The sequence below is a fragment of the Mobula birostris genome, chromosome 3 (assembly GCF_030028105.1).
Source record: "Mobula birostris isolate sMobBir1 chromosome 3, sMobBir1.hap1, whole genome shotgun sequence".
Classification (NCBI taxonomy): Eukaryota; Metazoa; Chordata; class Chondrichthyes; order Myliobatiformes; family Myliobatidae; genus Mobula; species Mobula birostris.
Window position 1 is genome coordinate 167,131,527 of NC_092372.1, and position 20,286 is coordinate 167,151,812.

Genomic DNA, 20,286 nt, shown 5'->3' on the forward strand with positions numbered 1-20,286 from the left:
AGAATACATGTTACACTTTGCTTAGAGGTAACAATGAACATTAACCTAGACAGCATTATAACACCACACCTTCCTTCATCAATGTTAACACAAGGTTCTAATGTTCTAATTTAAAATGGAATATGAAATAAAACAGACAAAATGCTAAAATTAAGAACACAGTAGTTTTAATATACAAAATTTAAACTGCCTAAACTCACTCCTTGAGCAATTGGAAACAAGTGAAATTTTCTTCAAAAATAATTAAGCAATTTCAAACCTTCACTTCAAATTCTCTCATGTTTATTTACCTCATTATTCAGAACAAACATCATAATTTTCAGCAAATGACACAAGAAAACTACACTTAAACTAGTTCATAATTAAAAATGTTGAACAATTGTGTGTGTGTTTGCTATTAGACAACCCCATCCATTTCATTTCAGTTCTTTGAAGTAAAACGTGCAACTTGATGTTCAGGCACGCAAATAGTTTTAAGTTACTTAACTGGAGTGGAAGTTATTTACATGGGTTTCTGTCAAATTTTAAATTACAGTGGTGAAAAGGAGCAGCTTTGAAGTAATTTCCAGCATGGTGTAATATGGGATGAATTGACAAAATTGTAACTGTAGTTCACTCAAAGATCATTATATTAGCCTTAATCATGGTGCATATGCCTTCAATATGTAGCAGAGATTAAAAAAGATGGAGATGGTAAAAGTTAAAGGGATTGGAGTGGATGGTTTAAGAAAGAAAGATGGAGAAAATTAATTGGCCGATATTTCTAGTCAACGACAAAACAATAGCATTTCCTACCAACCTTGCTAAAAGTTCTCCCTACAAATCCTGTGATCATTATTTCCACTTCTCTGATAGTTCGCATTGCCATGTACCAGTTCAGCTGGGCCTCTGGCATCCAGCAGTTGTGATGCAATCAAGTTGGCTGAGCAGCCAATCACAGCAAAGGCATGAAACTAATGGAAATTTTTAACTAAAACTGGAAAATGTTGGCAGTCAAGTAACATTTGGAGGTGGTGGGAACTTACAGGACAGAAGGGCAGCCAGTGCCCTCTTGAAGGGGAAATCTGAAGAACTCACAAACCTTGATTTTATCCATGTCATTAGCACCCTTGACTCGGGGCCACAGGAAAATATCTGATGCATTCACACTATCTGGGTGAAGTCGACTGAAAAAAAAACCTTCAGTAACTGCTTAAGTATTTCTGCTCAAGTTTCAAACCATGGTAGAGTCAAATTCACAGAATTGACAAAGGAGAGCATGAGACTGACATTCTTGCCATGGGCAGATGGGAAAAGGCAAGTGCATGAATTGTGACGATGATAAGAAACATGGAGCGGATCAGTTAAAGGTAATATAATTTGGCAGCCACGAACATGTGAGCAATAGCAAAATGATGGCAAATACAGTGTATAAAGTATACAATTCAGATTAGTCCTGAAATGGAAACTTGACCTAAGCGTAAATTTAAGGTTGTTTAGTGCAGGGGTTCCCAACCTGGGGATTATGGACCCCTTGCTTAATGGTATTGATCCATGGCAGAAAAAAGGTTAGGAACTCCCGACTTAGAGGTTGCTCAACATTCAGAATGTGTTGAAACCTTGAGTTGCTCTTGAAATTTGGAAAAATATCAGCTTTGTTTCAGGCACTAACCTGGATCTGGCTGCAGAGACACAGTTTATATGGTCGTCAGGTACCACACCTTTCCCCATTGGAGTAGGCAGAAATGGCAATCCACAGATATCTACAAGCTTCCTAATGTATTCCTCTGCACGAGAATAGGCTGCACCTTTAAGAAAAGGAAGGAATATGTCTTCCATGTCATGTATGCACCCATGAACAAATGCTTCCAATATAACCAGGATAAGAAAAAAAAAAGCTTGGAAATTGTTCTGAGCTCTTTAAGGGTATATTAGCTCAATAGTGCAAATTTTTTCTTACGGACACAAAGCTGCAAAAAATAACACACAAGACCCAAACCATTGTGCACAATAGATTGTCTACTTTGTGCATAAAAAACAACTTCGTCTTCATGCTATACACAATCCAGGATGAGGTGAGATGGGGTTGCCCTGCACAGGAGTTTCAGGTCATTGGTCACAGTGGATCAAAACTACAAGGGGAAGGTTAGACACAGTGGGGAGAGCAGCTGGGAAGATGGGGAGGGCTCAACCTCACAGCTGGTGAGGCCAGGAAGGACCAGCGTCAGGTGTGTGGTAGATATAAACTAAGGAAATGACTGGTGAATATGAAGTTCATAATTGTGAGGTAGGGTGCCAGAGTTGTAATTTGGGATTAGGGTGTAAAAGAAAGCATGACCGTGTTGGTGAGGATTGGGGGAGACTGAAGGAGAAACGTTGCAAGGAACCCATTCACTTTGAGTCTAGTCCCTGTGCCAGATTTCACTTCCTGGGACCAGATAGGATCTCCATTAAGTAACATAGAAGTCACCAACGCATGTGCTATGAAAGCCTCTTTGTACATAGGTGGCCTGCACCATTCACAGCCACAGTGCACAGAAAAACACAAAAATGTTGCTAAACACTACAGCACAAGTCTAGAAGTCCCATGTATTTGCACATCAGATCCATGGAGAAACCAGAAGGAACACTGCAGATGTTTCAGCTACAATTTTAATTAGTTGGTGTTGAGATCCTGTCCATGTTATTTAATTGTTGCAAAGTTCAAGGGATGAGTATTAATCCTAAATTGAGTGGTAGGTGGTCCTTCATATTACTGTTTATTTACTCTTTTTATATAAACTAGAAACAGTAATTTATGTTTTTCCTGAGATGAATACATAACATCCTGGAAATTCCTCCGTACAATAAACTATGTACAGCATGCCAAACGAATCTAGAGAGAAATTTCCAGCTCATCTAGGACAGGAAGTCGGGCAAGCAGTCATCCAATTTAGAGATCCTAAAACAAGAAAGTACAGAATCTGACAGGTCAAGCAGCATCTGCAAAGGTAAAAGGAATAAATCAATATGTTGGGTTGAGATTTACAAGCATATTGTTTTACCATTGACATAGAGAAGACAAATACAAATTGGAAGAACAACATCTCATTTTGGGTATCTTCCAAACCAAAGGCATGAATATTGAGATTTCCAATTTCACTAGCTCACACCTCCAGTGCAATCATACAATACAAACACTCACCTGCTCACCTAGTTACCTTCTCCTTTAATTCATCCCTCCCATTCCCTTCCCCCAGCTGGTTCCATCTGCTCATCACCCCCTTCCCAGCTGGGCCCATATATCATTTACCAGCATTTCACCTACCCACCCTCCCCGACCTAGTTCCATTTGCCCATCATTCCCTCCCCAGATGGTTCCATCGACCATCAATAACCCTCTATCCCACCTGCTGCATACTGATATATACAACCATATTCATGTCAGGTCACTCGTCTGAGTGCTACTGGTACCAAGTAACCCCGTACTACCTGTCGCCTGGTTGGGTGGTTGGCAACTAAACTGGCTTCCCCACCAGGCTTGCCTGGTGAGGAGGGTGGCTAGACACCCTGCAGGACAAAAACAAGACCTGTCAAAAGGCGGTTGAACCCTCTCGTAGGGTCAATGGCCATCTAGCAAACACGTGCTGTGAAGTACGGAAAGGGCATCCCTTACATCAAAGTTTGGTCTGGCCATTCACTGCAACAGAACTTCCTCCAGCCGTCTTGGACCCCACCATGCCACTGGATCCGGAAGGGGATGTTGAGAGGGTGGGTCTGGACCTGTGCAACCCCCTACTCACCTAAAATCCATTCACACACACACTGTTCCTTTCTGAGGAGTGGGGTATAAACCCCACTAATTGACTGAAAGCAACCATCATCATCCTACGGGATGGATAGCCAGAGAGAGAGAGAGATATATATACAACCGGTTCTTTCTTGTTCCCTCCCAGTCTTGATGTAAGGTGTCAACCCAAAATGTCAACGCCATTTGCTGAGTTCCTTCAGCATTTTGCATCTGTGGGTTAATACCATTTGCCTCCACAGATGCTGCTTGAACTATTGAGCTCTTTCAGCATTCCCCTTTTCATTCTAGATTTCCTTCGGCCCAACTCATTCATGCCAACCAAGGTGACTGGTCCCATTTGTCAGAATATGGCCCACATCACTCACAGCTTTTCCTATTCAGGCACTTATCCAAATGTTGTAATTGTACCCAACTATACAGCTTTATCAAGCAGTTTGTTCCATACACCCACCACCCTCTATGTGGAAAAAGCTTGCCTTTCAGCTCTTTAAATCTTTTCTCTCAAACCTACACTCTAGCTTCAGACTACTCCCCACCCCCCCCCGCCACCTTTGGAAAAAGGCTATGACCACCTAACTCATCTATACTCTGCATGATTCTATAAACCTCTACGATTCACCAATCAAATTAATCAGTCCCTCCTCAAAACTCAAAAACTCTAATCCTGGCAACATTCACATCAATATTTTTGCACCCTCTCTCACTTAATCACAGCCTTCCTACAGAATGGCGAACAGAACTATGCACAATATATCAGGTATACTGTCACTAAAGTCTGACAGCGTAGTTACAAAATCCCCAACTGACGAACGCTAGCATGCACACATCTACTTCACCACCCTGTCTACTTTTATCACCTATTTCAGGGAGCTACGTACTTGTACCCCTGGCTCTCACTGTTGTGTAAAACATCCCAGGGCCATGTCGTAGAATCATCAAGCACTACAGCCAGAAACAAGCCCTTCGGCCCATCTAGACCTTACTGCTGTTATTCCGACTAGTCTCATCAATCTGTATCTGCACCACAGCCCTCAATCCATGCACTTGTCCAAACTTTTCGCAAATGTTGCATTCGAGCACACATCCACCACTTCTGCTGGCAGCTTATTCCATACATGAACTATCCTCTGACTAAACCCTCCCAGGTTCCCCTTAAATATTTCACCTTTCACCTTTAACCTATGACTTCTAGGTCTAGTTTCCCTATCACATAATTCTACCTCTCATAATTCTGTACACTGTACCTCTATAAAATCTCCTCTCATTCTCCTGCATTCCAAGGAAAAATGTCCTAACCTATTGAACTTCTTCCTATACCTCAGGTCCTCAAGTCCTTGTCTGGACTCTTTCAATCATATTGATATCTTTCCTGCAGGTAAATTACCAGAACTGCACACAATACTCCAAATTTGGCCTCACCAACATCTTATAAAACTTCCATATTACGTCCCATCACCCACACCCAATACTTTGATTTATGAAGGCCAATGTGCCACAAGCTATTTTTATGAATCCATCTACCTGTGAAGCCACTTTCAAAGAATTATGGATCTCTATTCCCAGATCCCTTATTTTCTACCACATTCTTCAATCCCCTACCATGCAACATGTATGCCCTACTCTGGTTTGGACTCCCAAAGAGCAAGTCCTCACACTTATCCATATTAATTGTCTTAAGTCTGCTCCTATGTCTCCTGGTCTTAATAAGACAGGAGAATGATGACGAGAGGGAAATAGATCAGTCATGAAGTGGTACAGCAAACTCGATGGGCTGAATGGCCCAGTTCTGCTCCTACATCTTATGGTCTTATAAATTCCTTCTGCCATTTTTAGCCTATTTTTCCAGCTGTTGCAGACCCCAATGCAAACTGTGACAGCCTTCCTCGGTGTCCATTATGCAAGTTTACTGATCTGGTTTACCATATTACCATCTAGATAGTTGATATAGTTGACAAACAACAATGGATCCAGCACCACTCCCTACAGCACACCACTAGTTGCAGGCCTCCAGTCAGAGCGGCAGCCATCTAATACTACTCTTTGGCCTCTCTTTCAAGCTAATGTCGAATCCAATTTACTACCTGAACCTGAATGCCAAGCGACTGAACTTTATTGACCATCCTCCCATGTGGGACTTGGTCAAGGTCTGTCATTTACCATTCTCTGGTTTAATTTCCCAAAATGTCGCATTTCACACTTGTCTGACTTAAATTCGATTTATCGTTCCTTCTCACAATGTCCTCATTGATCTGGATCCTATTGTAACCTCAGACAACCTTTTTCAATGTTCACCACACGTCCAACATGAGTGAAATGGCACTTGATCCCTGTGAAACATGTGATCACAGGCTTTCAACGTGATAAATAGGCCTCCAGTACCACCCTCTGGTGCCTACCATCAAGCCAATTCTGTATTCTCCCAGATCCAACGTGACCTAACCCCTGGACTAGTCTACCATGTGAGACTTTGCTGAAGTCCATCTACACAAAATCTGCAGTCCTGTCCTTGACAATCCTCTTCGGAAAAACACAATTAAAACCCTATTTCACTTTTAAAAACCTTCCCATTACCTCTTGTCCTTTTACCTTGTAACAGCTACTCCCAATCAAATTTGCAAGTTCCTGCATAATACCATCAAGACTGGTCTTGCTTCAAGTTAGGGCTGTAATTTGTAGACTGGTACTACTTATTCCACAACCATTTGAAAACTAATACAATTATAGTCACTGATCTTAAAGTGCTCCCCAATGTCATTTCAGCCACCTGCTCAGCTTTCTTTCCAGTGGAGGTTAAGTGCTGTCCTCTCTCTAGAAGGGCAATCTACATTTTGCTTGAGGAAAAACTTCTCTAGGCACACTTAACAAATTTTGCCCCATCTGAACACTTTCCACAATAGCAGTCCAGGTCAATATTAGGAAAGTTAAAATCAGCCTACAACTATATCTGATTTCAATAAGTATTTACTTTTATAAGTCTAACTCTTTCAGTATTGTCAGGTGTTATTTGGGTCTGTGGAGTGAGATGTTGGCAGACAACATTCAGTCACTCCCTTAGTGGCATTTGCCAACACAGAGAAGGCATACAAACAACTATTACACCCATCATCCATCTGTGACATCCTGTCCCTTTCCACAAATTCCAGGGGTTCAAGGAAATTGGCCATCTCTGCCAGGTCCTGTTATTATTTGATGTGTGACCCACATTCTCAATGCCCAGTGAAGCAATTTCAAAAGTGAAGAAGTTTGGAAGCTGATTTCTATTCATAAGGTCAGTTATCTTTTTAAAAGGTCCCTTGTATCTGCCTGTTTATGAAATGCACTGCATAGAGAGCTTAATATGCACAGGAGGTAGAAATGGAAAATTTAATCCACTTCTGCATTAAGATGGTTGTTGAGGAAGCTAAACGAACAGGTAGGCTACCACTCCCTGCATATGCCTAAAGCCCCCATGTATTTATTGTAAATGTCATTTGCTCTGCAGTCAGTTTCTGCACCACAGTGTACAACTCAAGAGTGCTGCTGCCACCTACTATTCAGAAATGTAGTTACCTGAAACCAATCTCTTCTAAACAACAACAACGGGACATCAACCGTCTCGACTTCACCGCACCTTGTCCCCATTCCAACCTCACTCCTTCGGAATGCTCTGCTCTCCACTCCCTCTGCACTAATCCTAACCTTATTTTAACCCACCACTAAGCACATCTTTCCCTCCCCCCTCTCTCTGCATTCCGCAGGGATCGCTCCCTATGCGACTCACTTGTCCATTCAACCCCCCCATCCCTCCCCACTGATCTCCCTCCTGGCACTTATCCGTGTAAGTGGAACAAGTGCTACACATGCCCTTACACTTCCTCCCTTACCACCATTCAGGGCCCCAAACAGTCCTTCCAGGTGAGGCAACACTTCACCTGTGAGTCGGCTGGGGTGATATACTGCATCTGGTGCTCCCGATGTGGCCTTTTATATATTAGCGAGACCTGACGCAGACTGGGAGACCGCTTTGCTGAACATTTACGCTCTGTCTGCCAGAGAAAGCAGGATCTCCCAGTGGCCACACATTTTAATTCCACATCCCATTCCCATTCTGACATGTCTATCCACGGCCTCCTCTACTGTAAAGATGAAGCCACACTCAGGTTGGAGGAACAACATCTTATATTCCATCTGGGTAGCCTCCAACCTGATGGCATGAACATCGACCTTTCTAACTTCCGTTAATGCCCCACCTCCCCCTTGTACCCCATCTGTTACTTATTTTTATACACACATTCTTTCTCTCACTCTCCTTTTTCTCCCTCTGTCCCTCTGAATATACCCCTTGCCCATCCTCTGGTTCCCCCCCCCCACCCTTGTCTTTCTTCCCGGACCTCCTGTCCCATGATCCTCTCATATCCCTTTTGCCTATCACCTGTCCAGCTCTTGGTTTCATCCCTCCCCCTCCTGTCTTCTCCTATCATTTTGGATCTCCCCCTCCCCCTCCAACTTTCAAATCCCTTACTCACTCTTCCTTCAGTTAGTCCTGACAAAGGGTCTCGGCCTGAAACGTCGACTGCACCTCTTCCTACAGATGCTGCCTGGCCTGCTGCGTTCACCAGCAACTTTGATGTGTGTTGCTCCTCTAAACAACAACTTTCTTATTGTTCATACTGGGAAGTGATTAGTTTTGTACAACTTATTCCTAATTACCATTGCCTATATGGAATCCATAAACAAGAAGAATGAACTCCTTTATCTGTATGCTAGAGATTCCAATTCCTATCTTTTAAAATACAATGTTTGATCAGCATACCTTTTCCGATGATAACAAGGGGCTTCCTGGCATCTTTAATGAACAAAACTGCTTCTCTCACTGTTGCGGGATTTGCTGAAGACAACGGAGGATGGGGACAACACGGAACAGTTCTACAGCGAGAAAGACAATTCGACTGATTATCCTGTTTCTTACCGTCTTGCAACACACAATAAGCTTCAACATTGCAGAACAAGCACCCACTATAGGGTCATAGATGCATGTTTCATTGCAAAATCAATCACATTCATCTACAATACACCATTAACATCAAGAACAAAAGGCGGCATTTACAAGTGTGTGATAAATTAGGGTTAGTAATTTACCTCTCAGTAAAAGCTAAGACAAAAATTTTTTTAAACGCAAACACGAGGAATTCTGCAGATACTGGAAATTCAAGCAACACACATCGAAGTTGCTGGTGAACGCAGCAGGCCAGGCAGCATCTCTAGGAAGAGGTACAGTCGACGTTTCGGGCCGAGGCTAACTGAAGGAAGAGCTAGTAAGAGATTTGAAAGTGGGAGGGGGAGGGGGAGATCCAAAATGATAGGAGAAGACAGGAGGGGAAGAGATGGAGCCAAGAGCTGGACAGGTGATTTTTCAGATTATGAAGACACGCAGTCCTCTTTTATTGTCATTTAGTAATGCATGCAATACTATCATTTAGTAATTAATGCAATAAAATATTTCCTCTGGTGTGATATCACAAAACACAGGACAGACCAAGACTGGAAAAAAAACTAACAAAACCACATAAATATAACATAGTTACAACAGTGCAACAATACCATAACTTGATGAAGAAGTCCATGAGCACAATAAAAGTTCAAAGTCTCTCAAATGTCCCACATCTCACGCATACGGACAGAAGGAAGAAAAGCTCTCCCTGCCATAACCCGACCACGGTCCGACTCTTTCATACGTTAAAGTTGCTGGTGAACGCAGCAGGCCAGGCAGCATCTCTAGGAAGAGGTGCAGTCGATGATTCAGGCCGAGACCCTTCTTGGCATGTTAGGTTTCAATAATATTTTTCTATTTTGATAAGGAGAATTACTGAATAAATTAAAATTTCTGCAACAATCACCATCACACCTTCAGCACTAAACAACAAACTTCGAAAGGCTGGCTTCTGTACCCTCTTCTGCAACTGGATACTTGACTTCCTCATTGGTAGTCTTCAGTAGTCTGGATCAGAAATAGCATCTCCTCCTCACTGATAATCAACAAAGGTGCACATTATGATGCGTGATTAATCCGCTGCTTTACTGTCTCTATACCCATGATTGTTTCATTGGGCACAGCTCAAATGCCATCTACAAATTCATAGATGACACAGCTGTAGTTGGCAGTATCTCAGATGGTGAGGTGGTGTACAGTGAGACAGATCAGCTGGTTGGGCGATGTTGCAATAAGAAGTTTGACCTCAACATCAGTAAGACTAGAAATGATTATGGACTTCAGGAAGGGAATGTCGAGGGAACACACACCAGTACCAGCAGTGGAAAGGGTGAGCAGTTGCAAGTTCCTGTGTGTCAACTTCTCTGAAGATCTATCCTAAGCCCAACATCTCGAAACAATTACAAAGAAGGAATACCAGCTGCTATATTTCATTTGGAGTTTGAGGAGATTTGGTATGTCACTAAAGACTCTAGCAAATTTCTACAGATGTAGGAAGAGGGGATTTCTGCTCCTATGTCGTATGTACCATGGAGAACATTCTAATTGGTTGCGTTACTGCCTAGTATGGAGGCATCAATGTACAGGATCAGAAGTAGCTGCAGAGGGCTATAAACTCAGCCAGCTCCATCGTGGGCATTGGCCTCCCCAAGACTGAGAACATCTTTAAAAAGGGATGCCTCAAAAAGGTGGCATTCACCATTAAGGATCCTTGGCCTCTAAGACATGCCCTCTTCTCACTACTACCATCAAGGAGGTGGTACTGGAGCCTGAAGATACACACAATGTTTTAGGAGCAACTTCTTCCCTTCCGTCATCAGATTTATAGACAGCCCACGAAACTATTAACACTACCTCATTATTTTGTTCTCTTTTTGCGCTACTTACTTATTTTTCTTATAGTTCTTAACGACATACGTCAGTGATAGTCAAACTGATTCTGAGTCCGAACGATTGACCAACATCTGACTAATTTGGGACGCACACTTACCTCAGTGAAGCAGTGTGGATTTTTGAAGTCACCATATCTCCAGGGATATCAACATAACAGGCTCCTGGACGTCCATACATGCTACTTCTAACTGCCTTTAAAAAATGGTAAAGAATTAAAAAGAATGACATTTATTTACATAGCACAGATCACTGTCTCAGAATGACACAAAACACGTACAGTCAATTAAATAACTTTCATGAGTCATCACAGCATTAATGTCAAAAATATGGTAATTACTTTGTGCAAAGTTAGCTTCCACAAACAGCAATGTGATTAAAAGAATCAAAATACTGACGTAGTAAAGGATGTTGATGGGGAGAAAATATAGGTTAGGACATCTGTATAATTTTCCTGTGCGACTTCGAAATTGTCTTTTCCAACTAACCGATATAGTGGGACTTAACAGATCTTCTGAAAAGAATTCCCTCATCAATGAGATTTATTCATAAAATTCAACAAATTCTGCTTCCTGCAGATGAAATTCATGCGTGTTAAACACCTTGATAAAAATTGCTCATTGTTACTCAGACACATAACCAGCCTGTTTCTGATCACATAAATCCAATTTTAAAAACCCACCAAAAAGTAAAATACTCATCCACAATCATCAATCGCAGGAATTCTTCCAAATATAAATGTGAGAAAAGGAACATCCCTCTCTCCATTTCTTTCATCAATTTGGTGTGAAGAAAAATAACAACTTTGCTCTCCTTACCAAAAACTATTTAATTAATAACAGACGAACCTTTCAGAAAAGATTTTGAAATATGTTCTTTGAGATCATTTGACTGAGATAGTTAGTAACAAGTATTGTTTACAGTAATTAATGATCGCCATCAGCTTCTTACTTTCAAGTATATCCATTTATGCTGCAAGTCAGAGTATTTACCAGCAATCACTCTTTCATTGGCCCACTGAAGGAACTTCAATACCCCACCCCTGAAGGTACTTTTAAGTTAAGACTTTCCCCCATGACCTTCTAACATTGCAGAGGAAATCCATCTGGGAGAGGTCCATGAGGTGGACAGAGTGGGAAGATGGTCAGAGTTGGAGAAAGGATTTGTTACGGAGGGGATAGCACGACAATCGTATGGGAAATACAAAATGATGGGAGAAAAGGGGATGAAGTGGGTAACAATGAAAAATTAAAGGTGGCAGCCACCCAGAGGAAGAGGGAATTGCAAACTTTCTGCCATCTGCCTGGATAGGTTGGAGCTCACTAAAGCTGGCCAAAACTATCCTTCAGATCTGCTCCAGTACTCTCACAGGCTTCACATGCACAGAACAATATTACACAAGCAACAAGATATGGGTATTGTGTACCATTTAATTTCTCTGAGCACGGGCAATCACAACTACAACTTCAATCACAAACAGAAGATTCTACAGATGCTGGAAATCTGCAGAATTCTGTTGAAAGGTTTCAACCTGAAACATTAACTGTTAATTCCTCTCCTTAGATGCTGCCTGACTTGCTGAGTTCCTCCACAGCAACTTCAGTCACAGCTTCCTACTCCACACGAAACCAGTGCTCCATGAAAAGAGGATGAATGCCCTGGTCAATTCCAAGCATCTTTTACAGCAATTTTTTTTTCAATAAACCGGACATCTTACACACCATCCTTTTTGAATTGCAAATTACCTTTTCAATAATGGCAGGTACAAATCTCAAGCTGCTTGGTCTAGCTGAGAATTTGCTGTACAGTCTACATGCTTCCACCTGCCAAAATTAATGACGTGAGAAAATCAGTTAAATAAAATTTGGCTTACATAGACAGAACACAACCTTATCATGAAGCGGGTTTTATAGTCTGAAGGCATACATAGTGCATGTCACAGATACACAGAAGCAGGGTCTCTCTCAAATTGGTCTTTATTGAAAACATAAAGTACTGAGAACTCTGATTTTCAGGATCAAAATATAAATAAAACTATTTCAATCCTTGCGGTATACAATTAGTAACTAATTGGGAAGGTTAGGGTGGTAGGGAGATGCAGTGGAGTATGGAGGGTGTGAAAGCTAATACTGCCAACCTTGCAGAACCCAGCCAATGAGGCATAGGCAACCACACACACACACACACACACACACACACACACACACACACACGGAAAAAAGAGAAAAAAGAATTGTTGATAACTTTAATTAAGAACAACTTTAATTAATGCCAATAGAATGGCCTTCTTTTACAAGACTCAATACCATGCCAAATCAATACAATGCCTCCTCACTCCATCCAAGAAATATTCTTTGAACAAACATTGTTGCTTGAACCTGTTTTAGTGAGCTTTCCTTATTGACATTTATTTTGCGGTGCAGCTGATCAATTTGAAAGAATAGCAAAAAAAAATCAATTGATAAATAACTATCAGACTATTAACTACCTGTCTATTATAGATTGAAATAATAAGTAAATGAGTCTTCATTTCAGAATACATTGAAAAGCACACTGAAAGTTGGTTCCTGCATAATTATTAAACCCTAAATTATCCTCAAATGTGTGCAGGAGGACACGATGAAAATCATTAGCTCCAACCACTCCTATTACATTGATAATTCTAAGTTTTTGGAGCACCTGTAGCTCCTCTGTGAGCCGCCAGGTGACAACTGTACAGCACACAGAGTTAATGATTCCTCACACAGTTCATAGGGATTGCCCTCCATCCCATTTCCCACACTCAGTACTTATACTGAATTATTCAGCCACATCCATCATACACAGCTTCTGAGTAAAATGCAAGGTGACATTCAGGAAGCGATTATGTCAACTTCTCTTAGAGCATGTAGCTTTTAAATTCTCAATGATTTTATACACGGTACTGTTGAAATAAGCTCCAACCAGCTGCAATGACCCATCCTCCTTTGTAAACACTCATTTCCTCCCCTATTAACATACCATATTCACTACCTATAAATTGCATTGCTTTGACTTGTTTGACTAGGGTACACCAGTACAGCTTCAAATCTCTACCACCACGAAGGAAAACGACAGCAACTGCATACAGACACCACCAATCTGAACTGCTGAACAGCACTGTGAGAAGGTCTTCCTTCACCAGAAGGACTGCATGGGTTGGTTCAAGGAAGAAGCTTACCATCACAATAGGGCTGGTCACATCCTCCCCTCATCACAAGATATCTCTCCCCGTCCATATTCCAAACCAAGCAAGGTCACATTTGATCAGGCTTTCCACCCTACCGTTTTTCACTGAAAAGGTGATGGACAAACATACTGTATAAAACTCCTGTATTTACACAGGTAGTTTGGAAGGAAAGAGTTTAATGCCTCTTTCAGGAGATCTCAAAACACCTTTTGGAGTCAATGAAATATCTTAGTTGTTGTACTAGGATAAATCACAGCAATGTATTAACAATCAGCTAAACAAACACTGAATGAAAAGAGTTTTTCTTTCTCCAAACAAATGGTGACCCTATGGAATTGTTTACACAAATGGGTTAGTTATGCCGACAGAATCAGACTTTGTAGATAATGTCTGACTCTACTACATTCACTGGGTACTTCCCATCTCTCTGGTACAGCACTATACAGTTTTAAAGGTCTTGTAGTGTATAGCTTTCTAGTCATTTTTAAAATATTTTCTGAGGTAGTGATCATTTTATTTATTGAGAATAGATAAATTTAGAATTCTTAGAAGTTTTAGAAATCTCTGGTACAGCACTGGTGTGTACATGACAGGGACCAGCCCTTGGAGTCCTCAGTATTGACTGTGGCATGATGCTTCTGGGAACCAGGTCAAAAATTTCACAACATATTCCAGTGATATTAAACCTGATTCTGGAATCCTCCTGATGGCAGAGGGGAAGAAGCTGCTCCGAAAATGTTGAGTGCGTGCCTTAAGGGTCCTGTACCTCCTCCCCAATGGTAGTAATAAGAAAAGGACATGCCATGGATGCTGAAGATCCTTAAAGATGAGTGCTGCGCTCTTAAAGCTTTGCCTTTTCAGGAGGTCCTACAGTGGCATGCAAAAGTTTGGGCACCCCGATCAAAATTTCTGTTACTGTGAATAGCTAAGCAAGTAAAAGCTGAACTGATTTCCAAAAGGCATAAAGTTAAAGATGATACATTTCTTTAATATTTTAAGCAAGATTACTTTTTTATTTCCATCTTTTACAGTTTCAAAATTACAAAAAAGGAAAAGGGCCCGAAGCAAAAGTTTGGGCACCCTGCTTTGCAGTACTTAGTAACACCCCCTTTGGCAAGTATCACAGCTTGGAAACGTTTTTTGTAGCCAGCTAAGAGTCTTGCAATTCTTGTTTGGGGGATTTTTGCCCATCCTTCCTTGCAAAAGGTTTCTAGTTCTGTGAGATTCTTGGGCTGTCTTGCATGCACTGCTCTTTTGAGGTCTATCCACAGATCTTCGATGTTGTTTAGGTCAGGAGACTGTGAGGGCCATGGCAAAACCCTCAGTTTGTGCCTCTTGAGGTAGTCCATTGTGGATTTTGAGGTGTGTTTAGGTTCATTATCCTGTTGTAGAAGCCATCCTCTTTTCATCTTCGGCTTTTTTTACAGACGGTGTGGTTTGCTTCTGGAATTTCCTGGTATTTAATTGAATTCAATCTTCCCTCCACCAGTAAATGTTCCCCGTGCCACTGGCTGCAACACAAGCCCAAAGCATGATCGATCCACCCCCGTGCTTAACAGTTGGTGAGGGGTTCTTTTCATGAAATTCTGCACCCTTTTTTCTGCAAACATACCTTTGCTCATTGCGGCCAAAAAGTTCTACTTTAACTATCAGTCCATAGGACTTGTTCCTAAAATGCATCAGGCTTGTTTAGATGTTCCTTTGATCCTTTTGAATAGAACTTTTTGTCTGCAGTGAGCAAAGGTATGTTTGGAGAAAAAAGGGTGCAGAATTTCATGAAAAGTACCCCTCTCCAACTGTTAAGCACGGGGGTGGATCGATCATGCTTTGGGCTTGTGTTGCAGCCAGTGGCACGGGGAACATTTACTAGTAGAGGGAAGAATGAATTCAATTAAATACCAGGAAATTCTGGAAGCAAACATCGTACCATCTGTAAAAAAGCCAAAGATGAAAAGAGGATGGCTTTTACACAGGATAATAAACCTAAACACAGTTCAAAATCCACAATAGACTACCTCAAGAGGCACAAGCTGAAGGTTTTGTCATGGCCCTCACAGTCCCCAGACTAAACATCATCGAGAATCTGTGGATAGACCTCAAAAGAGCAGTGCATGCAAGACAGCCCAAGAATCTCACAGAACTAGAAGCCTTTTGCAAGGAAGAATGGGCGAAAATCCCCCAAACAAGAGTTGAAAGACTCTTAGCTGGCTATAAAAAGCACTTACAAGCTGTGATACTTGCCAAAGGGGGTGTTACTAAGTACTGACCGCGCAGGGTGCCAAACGTTTGCTTCGGGCCCTTTTCCTTTTTTGTTATTTTGAAACTCTAAAAGATGGAAATAAAAAAAGTTTTCTTGCTTAAAATATTAAAGAAATATATCATCTTTAACTTTATGCCTTTTGGAAATCATTTCATCTTTTACTTGCTTAGCTATTAAGAGTAACAGAAATTTTGACCAGGGGTGCCCAAACTTTTGCATGCCACTGTATATAGTGGAGTGGCTTGTACCCGATGAAGATGGTTGAGTCTGCAGCCTCTGTGTTGCTGAGGCTGAGACCGAATTCAGATGCTCAGGAGGGAGGGGGGACAAGATTCTGGGTACAGTGCGGCCGGCTTCAGGGACTTGCCCACAATTACCAGTCAGGAAAAATATCATGGCAGGGCTCAGTCAGGACAGAGTGAAGATCTTGTCTAGTGGGACTTTATAGGTAGAACTGAGGAAGACAAAAGGTGTGACCAACAGCCCACAAGATTTAGAGGAACAAATTTGTAGAGAGATTGTAGACGGTTGCAAAAAACACAAGGTTGTTGTTGTAACTAATTTTAACTTTCCACATATTGACTTGGACTTCCATACTGTAAAAGGACTAGACAAGATAGAGTTTGTCAAATGTGTACAGGAAAGCTTCTTTAAACAGTACACAGAAGTCTCAACAAGAGAGTGTGTGACATTTGATCTGCTATCAGCAAATGAGAAAATAAAAAGGAATTGCATAGGGGGTATAAGCAGGTAGGAACAAATGAAGTGCTTATAGAGTACAAGAAATGCAAGAGAATACTTAATAAAGAAATCAGGACAGCTTAAAGAAGAGATATGGTTGCCCTAGCAGACAAAGTGGAGAGGAGTCCCAAAGGATTCTACAGATATGTTAAGAGCAAAAGGATTGCAAGAGACAAAATTGGTCATCTGGAAGATCAGGAAGATAATTTATGCATGAAACCAAAACAGAGGTGGGAGATTTTAAATTAATTTTTTGCACCTGTATTTACTTAGGAGATGGACATGGGGTCTATAGAAGTGAGATTAAGCAGCAGAGAGGTCATGAACCCTATACAGATTAGAGATGAGGAGGTGTTTGCTACCTTGAAGTAAATTAGGGTGGATAAATCCCCAAGGCCTAACAAGGTGTTGAGGAGATGGGATGTTTTATTGAAGTTGTATAAGATGTTGGTGAGGCCTAATTTGAAGTATTGTGTGCAGCTTTGGTCACTGACCTGTTGGAAAGGTGTAAATAAGGGTAAAAGAGTACACAGTAAATTTACAAGGACGTTGCTGGGACTGCAGAGCCTGAGTTATAAGGAAAGATGGAACAGGTTAGGACTTCATTCCTTGGAACTTAGAAGATTGAGGGGAGGGGAGATTTGATAGAGATATACAAAATTATGAGGGATATAGATAGGGTAAATGCAAGCAGGCTTTTTTTCCCCCACTGAGGTTGGGTGGGACTACAACTAGAGGTCATGGGTTAAGGGTGAAAAGTGAAAAGTTTAAGGGAAACATGAGGGAAAACTTCTTCACTCAGAAGGTCATGAGAGTGTGAATGAGCTGCCAACACAAGAGGTACATGACAGCTTGATTTCAACGTTTAAGAGAAGCTTGGATAGGTGAAGATGGATGGCAGAGGTAAGGAGGGCGACCGTCTGGGTGGAGGTTGATGGGAGTCGTCGGTCGCATCTGGAATTGCCAGTTGGCGGACGATTTCCCTCCACACCGCTCTGACATGTTGGGAAATCATGTTTGTGGCAAGTTACAGCAGTGGTTTGCCATTGCCTTCTGCCGGGTGAGATCACCACCTCGTTTGATGGGAGTAGGCAGTTTAAATGGTTTTGCATGGATTAGATAGGCCAAAGAGCCTGTTTCTGTACTGTACTTTCCTCTGACTCTGTGACTCTAAAACAAGTGCAGAACAGGAACAGACCTTTTGGCCCAATGTCTGTGCCAGACATAATGCCAGTTGAAACTAATCCCAACTGCTGGCACATGATTTATATCCTTCCATTCTCTGCCAGTTCATGTCCCTTTCTAAATACCTCTAAAACACTACCATTATATCTGTTTCCAGGCACCTACCACACTGAACAAACATCCTTTGAACTTTCTTCCTCTTACATTAAACTTATGTGCTCTATTATTTGAAAATAAATGAAGGGCTATGCAGGAGGGAAGCCTTAGATTAATCTTGGAGTAGGTTAAAAGGTTGGCACAACATTGTGAGCCGAAGGCCCTGTGGTGCTGTACTGCTCTATGTTCCCATTTGCCATTTTTATCCTAGGAAAAAGCCTGACTATCTACCCTATTTATACCTCTCTTAAATGTACATACTTCTTTAAGATCAGCCCACAGCCGTCAACGCTCAAAGAAAGGAATCCAAATTTGCCCAAATTCTCATTGAAGCTGGTATTCTCTAACTCAGGCATATACTTGTGAACCTCTTCTGCACTCTCTCAAAACTTCCACATAACGCAGCTGGTTGAACAGCAAACATAGCCCAAATGTGGCCTGACCACAGTTTTATACAGACGTAACATGACTTTGTGACTTTTATATTCGACTTGCTTAATTATACTACTCAACTGACAATCAACTGACCTACAGCATACAGAGGTACATAAAATATACTAAGCCAATAGCATAATCTGTCAATATAAGAAATAATTTAAAAAATAAACGCTCGAAAACTTCTATAGATGAACGGTAGACAGCTTTCTGACAGGCTGCATCATTGTCTGGTATGCCGCGGGGGGGGGGGGCTACAACACAGGACCAGAAAAAGCTACAAAAAGTTGTAAAATTAGTCAGTTCCATCTTAGTTACTACCCTCTCTAGTATCCAAGACATCCTCAAGGAGCAGTGCCACAGAAAGGCGGCATCCATTATTAACAACCCCCAAAACCCAGGACATGCCCTCTTCTCATTGTTCCCGTCAGGAAGGAGGTACAGAAGCCTGAAGGCACACACTCAGCAATTCTGAAACAGCTTCTTCCCCTCTACCATCAGATTTCTGATTGGACATTGAACCCATGAACACTACCTCACTTTATTTTATACCATCTCTGTTTTGCACTATTGTAATCTAACTATTTAATATAAATACTTACTGTAATTGATTTACTTTTTTATACTGTATATTATCATGTATTGCATTGTACCACTGCTAAGTTAACAAATTTCATGCCACATGCTGGTGATAATAAACCCGATTCTGATTCTGACAACAATTTTGGCAAGTAATTTTTGATTAAATTGCTACATTTTTGGCTGCTAGAGAAGATACAAGCCCATGGTATACAGGAAAGATACCAGCATAGATAGAAGATTGGCTGATTGGCAGGAAGCAAAGAGTGGGAATAAAGAGGCCTTTCCTGGATGGCTGCCAGTAACTTGCAGTGTTCCACCAGGGTTGGTGGCGTGATTGATTCGTTCCATGTTATATGTCAATGACTTGGATGATGGAATTGATGGCTTTGTGGCCATGTTTGTGGATGATACGAAGACTGGTGGAGAGGCAGGTAGTGTTGAGGAAGAAGGGAGTCCGTAGGACAGATTGGGAGAATGGACAAAGTGGTAAATAGATCACAATGTAGGGAAGTATATGGTCATGCACTTTAGTAGAAGAAATAAAGGTATAGACCATTTTCTAAATGGGGGAGAAAATTCAAAAATCAGAGGTATAAAGGAACTTCAGAGTCCTTGCTCAGGATTCCCTAAAGGTTAACTTGCAGTTTGAGTCAGTGGTAAGGAAGGCAAATTCATGTTAGCATTCATTTCGAGAGGACTAGAACATGAAAGCAAAGACGTAATACTGAGGTTTTGTAAGGTATTGGTCAGATCATACTGAGAGTATTGAGAGCAGTTTTGGGCCCCTTATCTAAGAAAAGATGAGCTGGCATTGGAGGAGGTTCATAAGAATAAACGCAGGAATGAAAGGGTTAATGTATGTGGAGCATTTGATGGATCTGGGCCTGTACTCACTGGAAATTAGAAGAATGAGGGAGAATCTGGTTGAAACCTACCGAATATTTAAAAGCCTAGACAGAGCGGACGTAGGGAGATATTTCCTATCGTGAGAGAGTCTAAACAAGTGGGCACAGCCTCTGAATACAAGAAAGTCCCTTTAGAACAGAGATGAGGAGGAATTTCTTTAGACAGATGATAGTGAATTTGTGGAA

The 20,286-nt window shown here is 41.4% G+C and overlaps 1 protein-coding gene across 3 annotated transcripts in view; it reads right to left on the reverse strand.

Annotated features, from left to right (window-relative positions):
• The window catches only part of hacl1 (2-hydroxyacyl-CoA lyase 1), a 120,147-nt gene that overhangs the window by 90,909 nt on the left and 8,952 nt on the right, over nt 1-20,286 (reverse strand). For 2 of the 3 annotated variants that reach the window (XM_072253631.1, XM_072253633.1), the window contains exons 6-9: nt 12,374-12,451; nt 10,729-10,823; nt 8,562-8,674; nt 1,652-1,787 (exon numbers count right to left, since the gene is read on the reverse strand). In XM_072253631.1, coding sequence (XP_072109732.1) covers nt 1,652-1,787; nt 8,562-8,674; nt 10,729-10,823; nt 12,374-12,451 — 422 coding nt within the window. The remainder of the gene's footprint in view (nt 1-1,651; nt 1,788-8,561; nt 8,675-10,728; nt 10,824-12,373; nt 12,452-20,286) is intronic. The other variant, XM_072253632.1, reaches the window with a different exon arrangement.